Here is a 17,728-nt window from a genome sequence, read left to right as displayed (position 1 = left end):
TGCCTTGCTCTTGTCAAGCATGTGTGGGAGTCAAAGCAATATGAAGATATTTTTCATTTTCTTAGGGGAAATTTCTACCCTGTTAAGGCACAGAAACACTGACTGTTTTAGGACAACAGAATTATATCCTAGTACACTGCCAGTGGTGAACTGAACACTCTGTTCTTTCTGTCTTAGATACCTTTGGTCTTAGGTGTTTTATCCATATTCTGAAAATGAAGCAGATCACATATGGTACAACAAGAGTCATATGTGACTGGAATTTCAGAGATGAGTGCAGTGGGGGAGAAGGACCATGCCCCCCTGGAGACAACCCTCCACAAGATCCAATTGCAGGGGCAGGCAGAGACAACTCTACAGATTTGTGCCGTTACCATAGTTTTTTTCTCTTTAGCAGTGGAATTTTCATTTAATCAATTTCTGCCAGATTCCCTCTGTTGCGTGCTTTTCAAGTTCACCAAACGCCCTGTTTCTGAAGCACACTGTCTGGTCCAATTTTTTTTTAAAATTTTGGTATTTTTTCCTGCCATGCAATGCTGTACTTAAAAGGAAGAAAAGACACAAAGGGAAGATAGAAAAATAGAAATGAGAAATGTCTCATGGGAGATGCTTGCCCTTACCATGTCATGCTAGTTTAAATACAGTTCCCACACATCACATGTCAAGCTGTACTTGATTGTTTTCAAATAGATGGCAAAAATCATGAGAGGAGGACAATGTTCTTCTGTGTGACATATTCTTCTTTTGATATATTGGGTTCTATAGCTGTCAAAACAAAGGCTGTTTTTCCGTCTATTATTACAAATGCATTTGGGGTAAATCTCTTCTGCGCCTCTCTAGTCCCTTGGTTGTTTACTTCAACACAGTGTTATTGTTTTAATTTTTCTAAATCTAGTGGAATGATGAATTTTCATTTTTGCTATGATCCTCAGTAGGCAAATGAGGTTCTTTCTCAGTGGAGATTTAGATCACATCTGGAAATGCAGTCTGTTTCAAGTATTTTCTGCTTTTCTGGCAGGAGGATAGAATATTTAATTTCATTATTCAACATAGGTTTATTCATTTTACACAATGAAAGGAAATTCATCAATAGTGTCCTCAGCATCCAGAAAAATGATACTTACCATGACTATTTCACATACTCCATTTATATTTTATATCTTTCTCATCACTCAGCAATTATTTATCTCTCTGCTGAGAGGTGAAATTCTTCTATTGAGTAACTATAATTTCTCTGAACTCCACAAAGCAATTCAATCCCTGAAAGCAATTGCTTTTACTTAAAGGTGTTTCTTGAGACAAATTCACCAAATACACATAACTGAATAAAGGGGTTTTTTTTCTGTTGTTTTTCAGGATTATTTGTTGATGCTTTATAAAATACATAAATCAATGTTTCTACATCTTAACATTCATTGCACTTATATTAATCATGATGGATTCTTGGAGATGGATGCAAATGTGATAGTACAAGTAAATAGGAATTCAGTTAAAATGCAACATTAATTCATTCCCAGTTGTTATTAAATGTCATAAGATATTAATAGTTTTGCTGATATTTTCCCTTCTAAACCATATGGGGGGAAAAAAAAAAAAACCACAACCGTGTGATGTATGCACAGTCATCAAGATAATTATCTCTGAATCTTTTGTACTATTTCACTGTAGTGTTCCAGACCTATATTTTTGGGAAAGCTCAAAGTATAGAGTGTAAAGGTGGTGATAGACTGTATCCCATTCCCACAGAAATCAATCAAAGGTCTTTGATTGGTCTTCCATTTGGGAAGTGGACACAGTGGGAACAGAAACAGGCTTAGTACCATGATATATGATTTCTCTTGCCATCAATAAAACAGATTTTCTCATTTATCTTTTCCTCTGAGATGTTTAAATTTTGAATGTCAGCTGATTCAAATTTTATGTTCAGGGAATCCAGGCACTGAGATGATTTGTGTTTAGGGCACTGCACTGGGACTCAGTAGATCTGAGTTTGTTCTGTCATGCATTTCCCATGTGATCTTATGCAAATCCTTTATTGCTTCTCACACAAACTCATCAGTAAAATAGGGTAATGTTACTCACTCTTCTTGTTCGAAGGATTTGTTAACATTTGGATGGCTTATCTGTAGCAGATTGCTGGGGGCCATGTGAAAATGAACAATCTTATTTAAATGTACTGCTTTACATATATATACTTCTTTCATTTTATGCTTCTGTATCTACTGCTTTCTTACAGCCCACTCATGAGACTCTTACTTTCATTCTTTTCTCTATAAGCAGTCTTCCATGAACTGGCCTTCTCCTCCAAACACAGGCTCAGTGTGGGTCCTGGGTTTTAAGGCAGGTGATGTGTATGAGTGGAGATGTAAGTGTTAGAGGCACCATGTGAGTTACCCTTCATGTGGGTAATCGTTGGTCATCCAGCTGACAAGTTTGTGATTGGGAAAGTAGATATTTGATGTATTTTTGTTCCAGATGATGTTCACGTAAATGATTCAGGTGTAGGATTCTCAGTCACAGAAATTCATCCTGATTTTGGTAGTGGGCGTCATTTACATAAAAGCCTAAGACTGCCATTCCAGATACTTCCTTGTAAGTATTCAAATAGCAAACCTAATAGCATGCATAATTTTTTTTAAAGGAAATTTTATTAGTATAGATTCACCCAAAATTATTTGCATAAATACTTCTGTGTTTGCCACATGTGCCTTTGCAAAAAAAGTACTTTTTTTTCCCCAGTCTTTTACCTTAAGCTACATCTATTTTTTAGCTTAAGTTGTATGATGGTAAAAGCCAGTGAGCCTTACTGGAGTGAGCAGATCTGAGCTGTGCATTGTTCCCTCTCAGTCAGTATTATCTGGGATAGAGCAGTGGTTTCAATAGCAAGTTCAGGAGATAACAGCTACCTGCTCTCTGTCAGTTTCAATGAAGCTGAGAACTCTATATCCCTGCAACACTGTTTCTTTGATGTGTTTGCACAGCATGGACAAATGGTGACCTGCTAATGGCATCTGCAGTAAAACCATGCAGACTTTGAGTTTGACATTGCTTTTTGGTCTAAGTGGGCCAGGTATGGAAATTTAAAACTGCACTACTACCAAAAAAGTGAGTATATCTTTAAAAGCATTACATGTCTGTACATTTGCATGCTTCCTTCAAGTGAGAGTCATGGTTTACCTGCAGACATCTGCATTTTCCTTGATGAAACTTCCGTTCAGACATTGTAGATATAAAGCCAGCCAACATGGAGGACCTGACGGAAGTGATTACAGCCTCTGAGTTCCATCCCCATCACTGCAATCTCTTTGTCTACAGCAGCAGCAAAGGATCCCTGAGACTCTGCGACATGAGGGCATCAGCTCTCTGTGACAAACATTCCAAGCGTAAGTCCTTACTCCATTGAGCCCCAGATGTCATTAAAATCTTACTATTCACAGACAGCACGTAGATGTGTGCATACCCCAGTGTATTAGTTTCTCACTTGCAGGCACATTTGACAAGAAAAGAGCAAAAAGAATTTTATTTCACCTGTGCAAGTATTAGCTATGACCTTGGTAACTAACAGTCATGTCTGTGTCTGGTTGCCCTTATGGTTCTTATTGCAGGGATCGGTGAAGAACCCAGAACGCTTTAGCAAAAGAGAGAAGATTCCTAACAAATCAAAGAGGATGAGGGAGTATTTAAGTAGATGAGAATACTGCTTTGAATACACAAGTACTGTTCTGAGTGCTGCAGCAAGTAAATTTTAATTGTCAAACTGCCTTCAAATTTCGAATCCGTTTTCTGAATTAGGAAATCTCGGTATCCTTCCTAAAAATGTAGTCCAGTATTCCCTATATGTATTTTTTCAATGTTATGTTAGAACAGACTCAGAGGAAATGCAATAAGTAGTGGGGGGGGGGGGGGGCGCGGGGAAGGAGCGAATAAATGAAAATTGTGTTGGTATAGAAGTTATCTGTCCTACGTGATTTTATGTGGCTGTGAAATTTTGAGATGAACAACTGATTCATGATAGTTCATATCTGAAATATACGTAAGAAGGAAGTAAAATTTTAAAATATGTGACTGTTGTCAAAGTAAAAGTTGAAGAAAAATGCATGTTTATATTGCCTTACTGTCAGCTCTTTATGGTCTAGAGAAGACAGACTGTGGTTCTTCCCACCAGTAATATGGCATGCCTGGGCACTTTGCCTTATGCAAACGACCTGTTTGTTCCTAATCTTCTGAGACTGACAATGCCTGGACAAAGGCATCATGTGCTTGGTTCCTGAGAAGCTGAGAACCTCATGAATGAACTGTGGTAGCTCTGTTTCAGTAACCTTCAGGACTAGGACTCCTCCACGACACCTCCAGCTCACAGAATTGGGTTGTCAGTTTCTTTTGCAATGTTGAAACATTGGCAGGAAATTCAAGAGAAATTTTTTTACTACCAGAGCACATAAGAGGTTTTATGTCATTCAGTGCCTACTTGAACCTGTTTGAGGTAGGCTGATCTTATTAGCAGGGGCAAAAGGAGAGGAAAAAGCATGTGAAGAATTAAATGAGAACTAAGTGATGAACAGATTTTGTACATAAGGTATTTTTAAAACTGAAGTGAATATAGTAAAAAGCCTATGACTAGGCCTTTTGACTGCAAGGAAAAATGCACATGCTCAGAGCCCCTTAGGATGTGGTCTCCAATTATAGAAAATAACCTTCAAGGACAATTTCCTAAGCAGAGAAGTGTTTTACCTTTGTTAGCTGTATCTCCTTGTACTTGTAGGGGGAATTCAATACCATGAAGTGAAATGTAAGCATGACACAGTCTGACACAATGCTATGAGTTATCCTGTCCCACTTAATTGTTTTATTTTGTAGTACTTCCATTTCTTCCTGCTAATAAGGCCTCCATGCTCCTGTAACTCAATGCCAAATGCCAATCAGAACTTATTAAAGCCACAATACAGAACACTGGATGAAAGAAGGCATTTTATGCCAGAAGGGAGCACAAGGTCTGATGGTCATTGATTAAACCCCATTTTCCAGATCTATGAGTTAGAAAATAGCCATTTAATGTAGCATTGCTGCACTGAAGTCAAGTCAAGCTCATTGAGAATCTGAGTGTGTACAGTACAAAATTGATACAGCAATGGTAGAATTTCCAAAGTGTTAAAAGGAGTAGGCCCATGCACTGCTGATTGGAGTGGTTTCAGTATAGCTCTCAGAGACAAGCAAAGTTAATTATATACAGCCCATAGCAGTCCAAAAGGATGTATCAAAAACAGTCTACAAACCCAAGTTATTTGCATGATTGTCTCTAGTACCTTGACTGTACATCTGATTCCTCTTTACAGTTGCTAAGTTTACATCTGGTGCATATGCATGATCAGTACCCTGCTCTCCTAGCTTGGCTTGTCTTTCAGTCTTTCCCCATAACTGACTTCACTTCTCAAGCAAAACACTACAACTGGAGTCACTGTAAACTCTCATGTTGTGCCACACATCCCTGCTTTCTCAGCACAGTCGAGTATCACTGTGTGCTGTATTTCAGATGCTGTTCCAAGATTGTAATGGATGTACATATTTTTAGGGATGAAAGATCCAATGTAAAACTTACAAAAATACCTGGATAATGAGCATATGTTGTGAACTTTTGCATCTACTCCTTTTTCCCTTATTTATTCAAATCCCTATAGCACTGATAAAGTCCATTTCAGTTTTTGGGGGAAGGGCCCTTCCATTTGTACAGGCTTAGAGAGTGTCATACTGTAAAAATAAATTACATACTAATATCTGTAGTGTAAGTCAACCAACATAGGATATTGATAAATTATAATGTCTTGAAGATTTCTGGTTTTCCAAGCTCAGTGGCAAAATCCCTCTTTTCGGCATCAGTGACAGCAGCACTACAGGGTTTCCCTTATAAATCCTCGTGGCTTTGACATGGACGAGATGAGACTACTTCCATATGTACTCGTCCTTGGTACCTCTGCTGAGATTTAATAGCAAGCTGCCAAATTGTGTGATGAGTTGTAATGGAGATATCTGTCCTTTAGAAAAATTATCTCAGACCATCAAATCTATTTGTAAGGCACTGAAAGAGTATCAGGTCAGTAGCTGAATTTTAAATGGTCATTGAGATACTGATAAGGTGTGATAAAATGTGTTGTGTCTCTAATGGACTACCTGAAACTGCTTCTTATAACAGCTGTAATAGATCGTGCAGAACTGAGTGAGGATCACAAGAAAATGTTATGTAGCCATGGAAAATGTATATCAGGGAAAGACCAATCTGTAACCACAGAGCAGGTACATACATAATGCTGTTCCATGTTATTATCAGACTTCGCAAGTAGTGGGAGAGGATGCCATCAAAAATGTTCTGGAGAGGAGGTGCCAAAGAGATGAATGTCCCTGCTTGTTTAGAATATTAGAGGAGTGGGAATGAGGAAGGTGTTGTTGCAGTCCACGGTGTTATAGGTAAAGATTTAAAACATTTATGGAAGTCAAACCTCAGCAACAGATAGGGAATTAATTTAAATAATATGGAACTTTTCACCTAAATCGTGTACTTGCCAAAACACCCAAAGATTGCCTTTGAGATGTGTCATGAGACAACATGCATGGCAGTGCAGTGTAGAAAAAAAGGCAGTATATGGAAATCTGTGACAGCAGCAAAAGTATCATTGTTGGAGTGGTCAGCTGGGAACATTGAAGAAATAAAAGAATTAACCCCTACCTCAAATTCCATAAATTTCATAAATTCCATAAATGCAATTCTCTCTTTAACACCATTTCTTAATGGGGTTAAGGTGACAAGGAAGACAAGCATAGGGATGCTGTTGTAGTAAGATCATCCTGACAAAAATTTACTTACAGCATAATATGCAACTGTTCAATTAACAAATAGTTGCTAATTTGGTTTTTATATTTTTATTGCTAATATTATGTTCAGCGATCCTCATAAATGTTCATGGAGTTAATATCATTCTTCCAAACAGCTTGTAGGCTAGATAGGTACATATGGCTGTTTCAACAAATCATATAATATAAAGCAGTCAGCTAAAGAAAACTGAGCTTGAGCATGTGAAGTCGGAAAAAAATAAAGAGCTTTTTCAATAGTTCATCAGAATTATTAAAACCATTATTAAATGGTAAATATAAACTGTATAGTCATGCAGTATGGAAATTTAAGTCACTCAAGAGTATAACTCACATTGATATTTCATGTAATACCCTTAACATCTTAAAGTGGTTGCATACTTCAGAAGTAGTAATTTATTTAAATTCTGTATGTTGCTTTAAGGGTTTTTTAGTATTCATTTCTTAATGTGTATTTGTAGACTTAAACCCTATTTCTAATTATCCATTACCCATGTGCAGAGTTTACAGCAAAATACTTTGAGGAAAGTGGAGCTGCAATTTCAAGTTCATTGCTCTGTGTGCCATGGTGATCTTAAAAACAGAGATTTTGGGGTTATATAGCATTAGCCTCTGTCACCATGAGTTGGTGCTTTCTGTCCTGCAGACAGACTTCTCAAGCTCCTGACCTCTGGGTCTGTAGCAGGAGCCATTTAGAGCCCTCCTCCCTTTGACCAAGGAAGCCTTTATAGGTGGCAGGCAATCCCAACAGCCATCTTCTCTGGACTCTCCCTGAATGGAGCAAAGCATCTCAGCTGGTGCATCCCAATCCCATGGGTTGGACTATCAGTACCTTAAAAGTATAAAATGATCTTCAGAGCAATGCAGAGTGAAATCCAGGTTTGGTTCCTGACTCAGACATGCCACCCAAAGCTGAGTGGGATGGTTTTTCCATTGAGAGTTCCTTTTCCACATTTTTATTTGAATTCCGGGCCTGAAAGAAATGCCAGCCTTTCCCCAAGAATAATTGCCACTGTCCTGTCAGTCAGGCTTGTAACTCAATTGTGTTATCTGCTGGGCTTTTTTGAGATTGCCTTTGATTTTAAAGAATTCAGAACTGTGGAAACAGCCAAGACAGAAATCAAGGATAATCTACTTAAACATGTTGAATCTTTAAAATTAAATTAGTTATATTTACCAGTTGTTTAAAGCAGGTTGGAATTTCAGAGCCAAGACAGCTTTCAGACCTCTGACTGAATATGGATTATCTTTCATTTGCCACAGAGAACAACCAGATGCACAAAAAAGCCTGTGACAGACTATCCCTGCTGGATTTGCTAATTAATATTGACCTTTCCAAATGAATGATGCTTATTGTCTGACTGAAAAAGAAACAACTTGTTTTTCTTGTGTGTGAGCTTTACATCTAAAATACACTTTTTATTTCTGCATCTGGTCTCATGTCAGGTTATCATCTGAGAGAGAGGCAGTCCCTTTGTACACAGAGAGGCCCCTGTCAAAGTGATGTCCACTTCAGGCAAAATCTGCAAGGTTTCATGTGACAGGAGTGAAACTTATCAGAGCTTCTGAAATTATTTGACCCTGTGTTTGATGAAGGCTTGTTCTCCTTATCCTAATTCTGTATTTATTTTTAAGCATGCACTACAAAGGCATATATGCATTGCTGATTTTATATCCCCAATGAAAAAATGTGCCCATATCCTGATAATTTTGTAATTATGACTGTCACTAAAGGTCTGTTACTACAATTTCATGCATGCTAAACTAGATCCTGGAACGGATCTTTCCTTGTGCAGGAATTCCACTGAAATTTAGTAACAGATTGCCTTTAGCATGGGCTCCAAAGCTTCCGTTCTGCTCAGTTTGGATGAATGTATAATAAAGACATTTAAAACATGGCTAATGAAAATTCAAAAACATTTCTGCAGAAATGCAATTATGTCTATATAGTATTTCCTCCAGTTGTGCAAGATATGTTAAAATTAAATCTGAGGAAGAAAAAACCTGAATTATATACTTCTAGCTATGAAATACTCGGAGGAAAGAGAAAAGCCTGAAGCAATGGTAAATGATTTATGATTGAAGAGGTGTTTCATTAACCCCTCTCCCCCAACCACACACAGATAAAGCAAATAATTGCTGTAAGATTGATTTAATTATTCAGTCTATTAAAATTCCTGTCTTGTTTGCTTAATTTTTTTGATAGCAACAAATACTGCTTTTTAATGTCTCATGAAACCAGCTTTCAAGATCTTATTTCACTGGGGGAGAAAAAACCCACTTATCACTAGTCTTATATATTAAGATCAGAAAGACTTACACATCAGTTTGGCTGTAGAGCAGTAGTAGTTTTATGTCCCAGTAACTCCTTGGGATTGCTCACAACATGTGGCATTAAACATGCACGTAAGTCTTTGTGAGACCGAGGTTTAAAGAGGCTTGATCTTCTAGATTGACTTTGTGTTTTTTCAATTCCTTTTCTCTCTTTAACACCATTTCTCTTTATTAACAAACTCACTGGTAAAGTTATACTAATCTAAGCAACTCTGTAGTGAAGCTCCCACCCACTGATCTTTAGCTATTGATCTGGCTTTGCCTTTCAGCACTAATGCACCCTCCCTCATGGTTTGTGACAAGCTGCGGCAACTCAGTGCAGATGGTAAAACAGATTCTTAAATATTGATTTGAGGCTCCACTTTAAAAAGCCATGCTCTCTAGAGGTATTGATGAGAAGCCTGGTTTTGATAGTGGGTCATTGGATAAAGGAATGCTGTACAGTAGGTGAAACTTCAGCCTTGATGTAGGGTCAGAAATTTGCTTTGAGTCAAAGAAGGAAAATGATGTGTAAGTGACCAGCGCACAAAGAGGTGCCCTCTGAATTATATAAAAGCAAGTAGAAAATCTAAGTATAAAAAGGTGCTTTTTTTAGTTTAAAACAGGATAAGCAGCTACAGGCTATGGTAATATAAAATGTTAAACAAATGTGTCTCACAAAATAATTGTATTTAGATTGCTTATGAAAGCAGATTTAAAAACTACTTATCATGTATAACCATATTAATCAGTATAGACCAAGATTGTCACATTAGCAGAATATTCTATTATTGAAAGAGAATTTCCAAGGGAGATGAATGTATGAGTGGATTGGCTTAATACAAAACAATAAAACATTCAGAGATAGTCGAAGATAGACTAAATAATAATGGTAAATCAAATTATTATCATGAATAATGAAGCTAAAAGGCATAAAGAGACCATGAATTTCAATGGGAGCTTGCAGTTTGACTTGATTCACTTAGAATGAACACAGGAACTCTTTTGTATGAAATCCTAAAATAGATTTTAAACAGTGCATACAAATTACTATAGCTGGGCACATCAGAGGTCCTTCTAGCCCAGTGTTCTGGCTCTAATATTGGCAGTAGCAACATCAACAGAAAATGTAAGAACAGACTAAGTGTATAATCTTCACGCTCTGCAGTCTGCAGTTGGAAACTTGAGGTTCAGGGACCTTAGTGGAAGTGAACTTACTGCATTTAACAATACTGAAATGGATGTTTGAGGTTTTTTCTTTCCTTGAAGTTGTGCAGTTACTTTTGAACCTGTGTATATTTTTTACCATTCACAGTATCTTTCAGTAAAGTCTTTAGTATGTTAATTAGGCACAGTATGAAGAACCATCTTCCTCCGCTTACCCTTTCCTAGTTTCACGTGGTGACCCCTACTTGTGGATTGGAAGAGACAGTGTACGCAGTGAACTGTCATTCCCTATTCATGCTTTCCATGCCACTCTTAATTATGACTCCCTCAGTCTTTCCTAGGTTGAGAGACCCCAGTCTCTTTAGCCATTCCTTGTGTGGAAGTAATTTGGTACTTCTGGTTGTTTCTATTGCCCATTTTTATGTCTTCTTGAGATCTCTACCACATTGGAGATAAGCCCAGAACTATGCTTAGCTCAAGATGTAGCGTTTCTTGAATTAAATGACACCAAAACAATGGTTTCTGTGTTGAATGTTATGAACAAGTGTCATGTACTTAAAAAAAAAAAAAAAAAGAATACTTATATTTTGATAGAAGTTCAAATGAAATTTAGTTTTAAGGTTTTTATGCTACTCTTGGTGAAATATATGTGATAGAGCAAATTACAGCTGACCCAGGAATAGTGCAAATTTGCCATCTAAAAATATTACAGTATAGTTAAATAATTTGTTATTTTGGTTAAATTTTTTTATTTATCAGCTGTTAGGAAAGCATATTGGTTCTTGTTCCTTTTCTTACTGTGGCTAGTTTGTCAAGACCAATGAAATTCCATACATTTCAAAGTACTGTTTTCCAATATGTTTTAATCAGGCATTGAAGCCATTTTTGTTTGGGATCTGGAATTAAATAGGGGCTTAGTTTAAATGATAAATTATTTGGCCTGGGACTGAACCTGTTTTCTGTGTTTATGAAATTAAAGCCCAGTGAGAGATTACCTGATCCACCACTGGTATTTCCAGGTCCAGTTGAAATAGACCTGTTTGTGTACCAGTGTAACCCAGAAGTTTATCTGTAATAAGTTCTTAATTCAGTCTAGCTGCAGAATGTTTGCTTGCTTATATAATAAAAATGAAAAATTGTTTTCTCTATCATGTTCCACCAACTTGGTTTGCCCTGGTCTTCACAGTCCTCTCCCTCTCAGTAACCACACTGCCTCTGTTTCCACTGTTGCCAAAGCTGTCTTCATCCCTTTGTAACAGTGACCCTTGAACAGGAACTGGATGAATTTCTAAATCCATCAGCTGTCTTTGGAGGAAGGGAGAGATTTATTTCATGGTGCAGGATTTCCAATGATTTAAATCTAAGTAACAGCAAATGCTATAAAATCAGAAGTTTTCAGGACAGGATACAAACTATAAACAGTATCCTCTTAAAAAAAAGCTTTCATAGGTTATTATTTGTTCATAGGTAGAAAGAAAACAGTGGGGATTTTTTGCTAGAGGGAATGAGTCTTTAAAGCTGTTTATAATTTTATCCTCTGACTGATGCAATTTCTTACAAAATCTGTGGAGCAGATTTCTGTTCATCTTCAAGTTTTCCTTCTTGTGATGATTTCAGGAGGAAATATATAGGAGGAAATATATCAGATTGTGACACTGCACCCACCATGTAAGACAATTTTAGCATTATTTTTGATAATTTTTAAAGTTCACATATGCCAGAATTTACACCCTGCAATGATTAAAGCTCTGCCCAGCTACTTGTTTAGAACTGAACTTGAAAATTTCTTTGGGTTTTTTTTTTTTTTTTAAATTGGATGTATCTTGTCCAATATATGTCAGTTTCAGGTGTGTGGAATCAGGCCCATATTGATGGGAAGTTTGAGGTGGCAGCACCTGTGACCCCCAAAGTACAGATGAGAGCCACAAGGTGTTAGTGCACCACACTTCTTTTAGCTCCTCCTGAGGCATCTGCTTTCTTTTGGCCAGTGTCTTGGGGGGAAGCTGTGAGATGGACCTTTCCACCTACTCTTGCAGTTCCTGGCCATTTTTTTTTTAACTTTAGACATCTGCATATATTTCTGCATGATAAACGCACTCATTAGAGATGCCTTTCCTATCCACTGGAAAAGGAAAGTCTCCATTCTGCATTAGATCAGAGAAATTCACAAGGAAACAAGAATATTTTTTAGGAGGGATAAGAGTTTGTTTTTCAGCAGATGGCGCTTCCTTTTAAGAAAGAAGCAGCGTATTTTTATGCTACAGATTTTCTTCAGGATTCAGGAAAACAGAGCGCTGGCATGTATCCTTCAATGAACCCATCCTTCTCTACAAAATCTGGACTTCTCTGAGAAGCTACTGTGGTTTTTAACTTGTGAGCAGGAAGCTGTTCAGAAAGGAATTGAGCATTTTTATTTCCCTAAGCAGACTTCCCAGTTTAGCCATGTATCTGCTGGAGGCATAAGGGGCAGGAACAGTGTCTTCCTGGAAGGCTCCTCTTTAAACACTGGCTGTACTCAGAGATTTGCTCTACTTCCCTCTGTAATCCCATTATATTTCTCTATACCAGAGTCCTGTCATCGAGGTCACATTTAAGTCTGAGTCACGTGAGAACTCAGCACATCATGTTATTTGTGATTCCTATGTTCATTAAGTAGCTAGACAGGTAACTTTGTGTCTTTCACATAAATAGCACTGTGACCATTATCAAGAACAATAGTAATGAAAGTTAAATACCCTTTTGTATGGTAGGTGTTAGTTATTAAGAAATTAATGATGGAATTAGTCAAAGAAATAATAGAATCCATAATCAAATGTCAGCAAAGTTCAGATCTAACAAGATTTATTTAGATACAGAGAAGTAAGCTAGATTTGAAATCTCGTGTTTCGGATACTGATTGCTCCTGGGTGTAAGAGCAGCCTCCAAAAGATAAGTCTTAATAGTAATAAACAGAAAATGTGTTTTGGAAACCATGGGCTAGATCAATGGGGTTTTTTTCCTATCAGCGTTGGAGAGGTCAGGGCTGAATTTGAATTGGTTGCCTGAACTGAAGTCCATGTCACAAGGCTGTCCCTTCACTGCTGTTCTGTTTCCAGTTTCTCAACTTGTATTAGCCAAACTGAAGAAAGATGGTGCTTTTTTGCAGTATATGCATAAGCTTATGTTTATGCTAAACCAGAAATAGCCAAGTCCCAAGAACACTCTTTTTCATCTTCATTTCCTGAGGCTAATGGCCTGTTCTGGTTGCTCAGGCAGGTGCTGATAGTTGCTAAGCTTTCTCTTCTTTTCACTAGGAGCTGTTCCTTAATTTCCTGTAAGAATTTTCCTGCATTGGTTATGCTGACTAGAGGAACTATCTCCAAAGAGTTGCTGCTACTAAAATTTCTACTGCTATCTTTATTTCTGTAGTGATACAAGACTTTCATGCCTCTGTTAGTTCCACAGTTAATTAATCTAAGTCTTTCTAATACTTAACACAGTAAGCATAGAAAAGCAATAAATGGGGCAGATAAAGAATGAAATGGTTTAATCTCATTAATTAACAAAATAGAGAATATTCGTGTACAAATATCACTTCTCTTCTAATCACTGGGAGTTGGATGAGCCACATCGAGCCAAGAAAATATATCTAAGCTACAAATTAAGGTGTAGTTCAGTTAGTGTGGGGTTTTTTTTTTCTTTCCTGGTTTTAATAGCAGCTTCACATCATAATTAGGAGGATGAAATTCCTGCCAGCCAAGTCTATAGTTTGGACAGATTAAAGGGAAGAAGTATGAGAAATGATAATTGCTTTGTGCTCATCAGACTTCTCTTGCAAATCTGACAGGATAATTACAAAATACCTGCTTTGCAGAATGTCTAGGCAAAATTTTAAAGAGCTATTTAAAGTTGTTCGTTTACAGTCTATCTGAAAAGAAAAGTTTTTTCCCCTTTTTGAAGTAGTTCATTACTGTTCAGATGTGTGGTGCACATGTTTAAATATAGACCTTATTCTCATGTGCACGCCTGGCTGCATTCCACTGCCCACCCCCAAAGAAAATTGCCCATAATTTTTTGCGTTACCCCACATACTTCACCCACATACTCACCCTTAACTTTCAGCAGAACATTATTTCACCTAACAGAAGCTAACCTTGTTGCTTCCAACAGTCTGAATCATAGTCATGGAGAAAATAATTGAGAGAGAAATGTTCCAGTGGACTACATAAAAATCTTTGTTTTGACTGACAATAAAAAATTTTTCTACTTTCAGCATGTTTTCATGTTTCATCACATGGCTTTTCTTCACCTGCTTTTGAAACTTGAAAATGACATTCACTAAATTGCCAGTTTTCAAACAGTATTCTAGGCATAGGTCCCAAAACCCTACTGATTTTGCTGAGAGTTAAAAGACCCTGAAAGCCTGACTTTCTACTGAAGTTCACCATAGAAGTCAGTTGGATCAGAGGGCCACAGGTACCTGCAGAAAGACAACAGAATTGCTCTAGGCATCTGTAAGGTAGGGCTAGAGTCATCCAGTATCATTCTTATGTACAGTTGAACAGGGATGACCAATCTCATAGCTACAAGAGCTGGATTTTCATGTATGGACATCGTGTAAGCAATATTTCATGACCTGCTGTCTTGTCAGATTGCACAGAGCTGCTGACATTCACATTCAGTGAGTTCAGTCCTTTCCAGAGCTGTCAGCAGTTGCACATCAACTATGTAGTTCATGCATCCACATGGTAAACCCCTGTCTATTTTATGCTCACCTCTTAGGAAGAGGTAATTGCAATTTGCAATTGCTTTGTAAAATTCTCATGCTTAGTCTCAGATGCTTTCAGACATGACCAATGAGTAGCCTGCAACCAGGCCAGCTGGTTCTGGCAAGCAGGGCAGGCTTTGAGTAAACACATCTCCCAGAGATGCCAGGACTGTTGTGAGACCACATATACATACCTCTCATGTGACAGGGACACCTGGATTTTGGTTATGTTGGGAAATGGGGTATGCAGACCCCAGAAAGGATGAGCAAGGCATGAACTGTCTTGCTATAGGGTTCTGTAGTCAACTAACCAGTGTATTTGCAGAATTTCCTGAAGTTATGCTTTGAGTCCATAGCCATAACATTAATTATTGTAATGTTTAAAGCTTACAGTTTGTATTTTTATATAAAGTTTAAAGAATAAAGTAAGTGCTGGACATATGATTAATTCTGTATCGTGTTCCTTGGTAGATTGAATTATATTTCACAAGAAATGCACACTTCAGATTGTACAACAGAGCAATTTTTTTTACAATTCTGATTTCTGTCTTGCTTCTTTTTCTTTGAACAGTTTATGAAGAACCAGAAGACCCCAGCAACAGATCATTTTTTTCAGAAATTATCTCTTCAGTGTCAGATGTCAAATTCAGTCACAGTGGTAGATACATGCTTACAAGAGATTACCTCACTGTCAAGGTTTGGGATCTGAACATGGAAACAAAGCCTGTAGAAACGTACCAGGTAGGAATCTCCTACATCTTAAAATGCAACATTATAAAAGGATTTCACTATTCGAAAACTGGATGTTTCTGTAAACTTCTCATTACTTTATCTGAGAAGCAGAAAGCTAAGAGAATTAATCAAGGTGGTTAAAATCCTCACAGTGGCATCCTTACAGCAGGAAAAGGGCAATCGCAGCATTAGTAAGGAAGTGTAAAGCCTGGGCAGTCAAAGTTGCACTCCCTGTGGATTAGGGTCTTGAAAGAAATGATTATTCTAAAAGAGAAATCATCTCTTCACTTTGGCATCTGCTTTTAAATGATGTATTTCACTACTAACATTCAAAAGTAACTGAGGAAAAGATTTTGTATGTTGCTTAGAACTCTGCTTCTGCTGGGACTGCTGAGAGTTTACAACTTCGTCATTTCCAAACTTCCTTTTACAGCTTGATCTGTGTGTTTCTCCCTTGTGCCTAGTTCTAGAAGTGATCCGTGTTAAACCCTGGCATCACCACTGATGCAGCAGCTCACAAATGCCAGACACACACATCTGGTTGCCTGAATTCATTGCGATATTATCCAGACAAAATGCCAGTGGCTCCAGCCAGTGCTAAGTTTGTACTCTGACATCTGTTATGTTTGGCAATAGAGGGCTGAGCTTACATTTTTTGACTCTGGCTCAAAGAAGGAAAATATGTCTGTGACACAGAAGCTGCTTGTTATGAAAATGCAGTAAGAAAAAAACCGTTAAGTTACCTAAAAAAGTGTATGCAAAGTAGGAAAAATGCCATTCATCTGGCTTGTGCTGCGTACTGAGAGACAATCCTGTGACAGTGCTGGATCAGTCCCTTGTTTTCTGTGTCTAAATAATGGCAGGTGGGATACATTGGTTCACAGTAGCTATAATTAAGATTGGTTTTAAAATAACATGATGAGAGTTTGATAGCATTTCTTGTCAAAACAAACAAAAATTTCCAGTATTTGTTAGCTAGCATTCAGTAAACAGAGTGGGCCCCAGTGTTTTTCAGTGCACCCATTACATTTCAGTGTATAGCATTCACTGTTCAATGTGTTAATATTGGAAAGTCTGAGCCTGTTTACCTTTAAGACTACAGAATTGGGTTTGCTCTTAAAATGGCAGTGCTTGTAATGCTAAATGTGTTAGAAATGTTGATATGCCATGAAAATGGAGTGGGAGGGTAAGGACGAGACTGTGTTTTATATAACATAATAGAATCTCGGGTTTTGGGAACTTAGGTAATATATTATTTTATACCTATGCTAATTTAGTAGGCAGCCTTGTCCCTGGGGAGGAATAGTTGGTCAAGCCAACCTGTTTGTCTTGATTTTGACACCTGCTTTTATTTCCTCATGTAGGCAGCTGCGAAACAAGCTGGCCACTTTTAAATCAGTCTGACACCCAACAGTAGGGCCAATTAAAAAGTTATATTTCTTCATGCTGAGATGGGAAAATGAGTACTGATAATTGCAGTCAGAAGTTTATAGAGGAAAAAAACCAAGAACCACAACAACAAAGCCCCTTATATAATATAAAAAAAATACAACTAAATATTTATTTATAAATAAATATAATACTGTTCTTACCACCTTACTTAAATCTATGGATTGCCTTTCATTTTCAAATATCTATCCAGTGCCTTGTAAAGAATATACAGATGTGTTGTTGGGCATTGCAGTGGACTAAAGGAGAATCTGGAACTCAGGGGGCCTTGGGAAGCCAATAGCACAGGATGCCATAGAATTCGTGTGATCCAGCTGCTCTGAGAACCTTTCATGTTTTTAAGCTGCAGAGAGGAGAGAATTCTGTCTTTAAAAAAAGTGGTTTAAATTACTCTCTTAAATAATTTGTCTCAGAGATATCTCTCTCTCACATACCTAAATCTCATACATAAACTTGGCA

At 37.5% G+C, this 17,728-nt stretch overlaps 1 protein-coding gene across 8 annotated transcripts in view; it reads left to right on the top strand.

The window, feature by feature from the left end:
- Positions 1–17,728, top strand: part of PPP2R2C (protein phosphatase 2 regulatory subunit Bgamma) — a 202,551-nt gene that overhangs the window by 169,115 nt on the left and 15,708 nt on the right. For all 8 annotated transcript variants that reach the window (XM_019287161.2, XM_010401936.3, XM_039550576.1 and 5 more), the window contains 2 exons: positions 3,219–3,383; positions 15,660–15,829. In XM_019287161.2, the coding sequence (XP_019142706.1) occupies positions 3,219–3,383; positions 15,660–15,829 (335 nt within the window). The remainder of the gene's footprint in view (positions 1–3,218; positions 3,384–15,659; positions 15,830–17,728) is intronic.

The sequence above is a fragment of the Corvus cornix genome, chromosome 4, assembly GCF_000738735.6.
Source record: "Corvus cornix cornix isolate S_Up_H32 chromosome 4, ASM73873v5, whole genome shotgun sequence".
NCBI classification, from domain to species: domain Eukaryota; kingdom Metazoa; phylum Chordata; class Aves; order Passeriformes; family Corvidae; genus Corvus; species Corvus cornix.
Note: the sequence above shows the minus strand (reverse complement) of the source record. Positions and strands in the feature narration are given on the sequence as shown.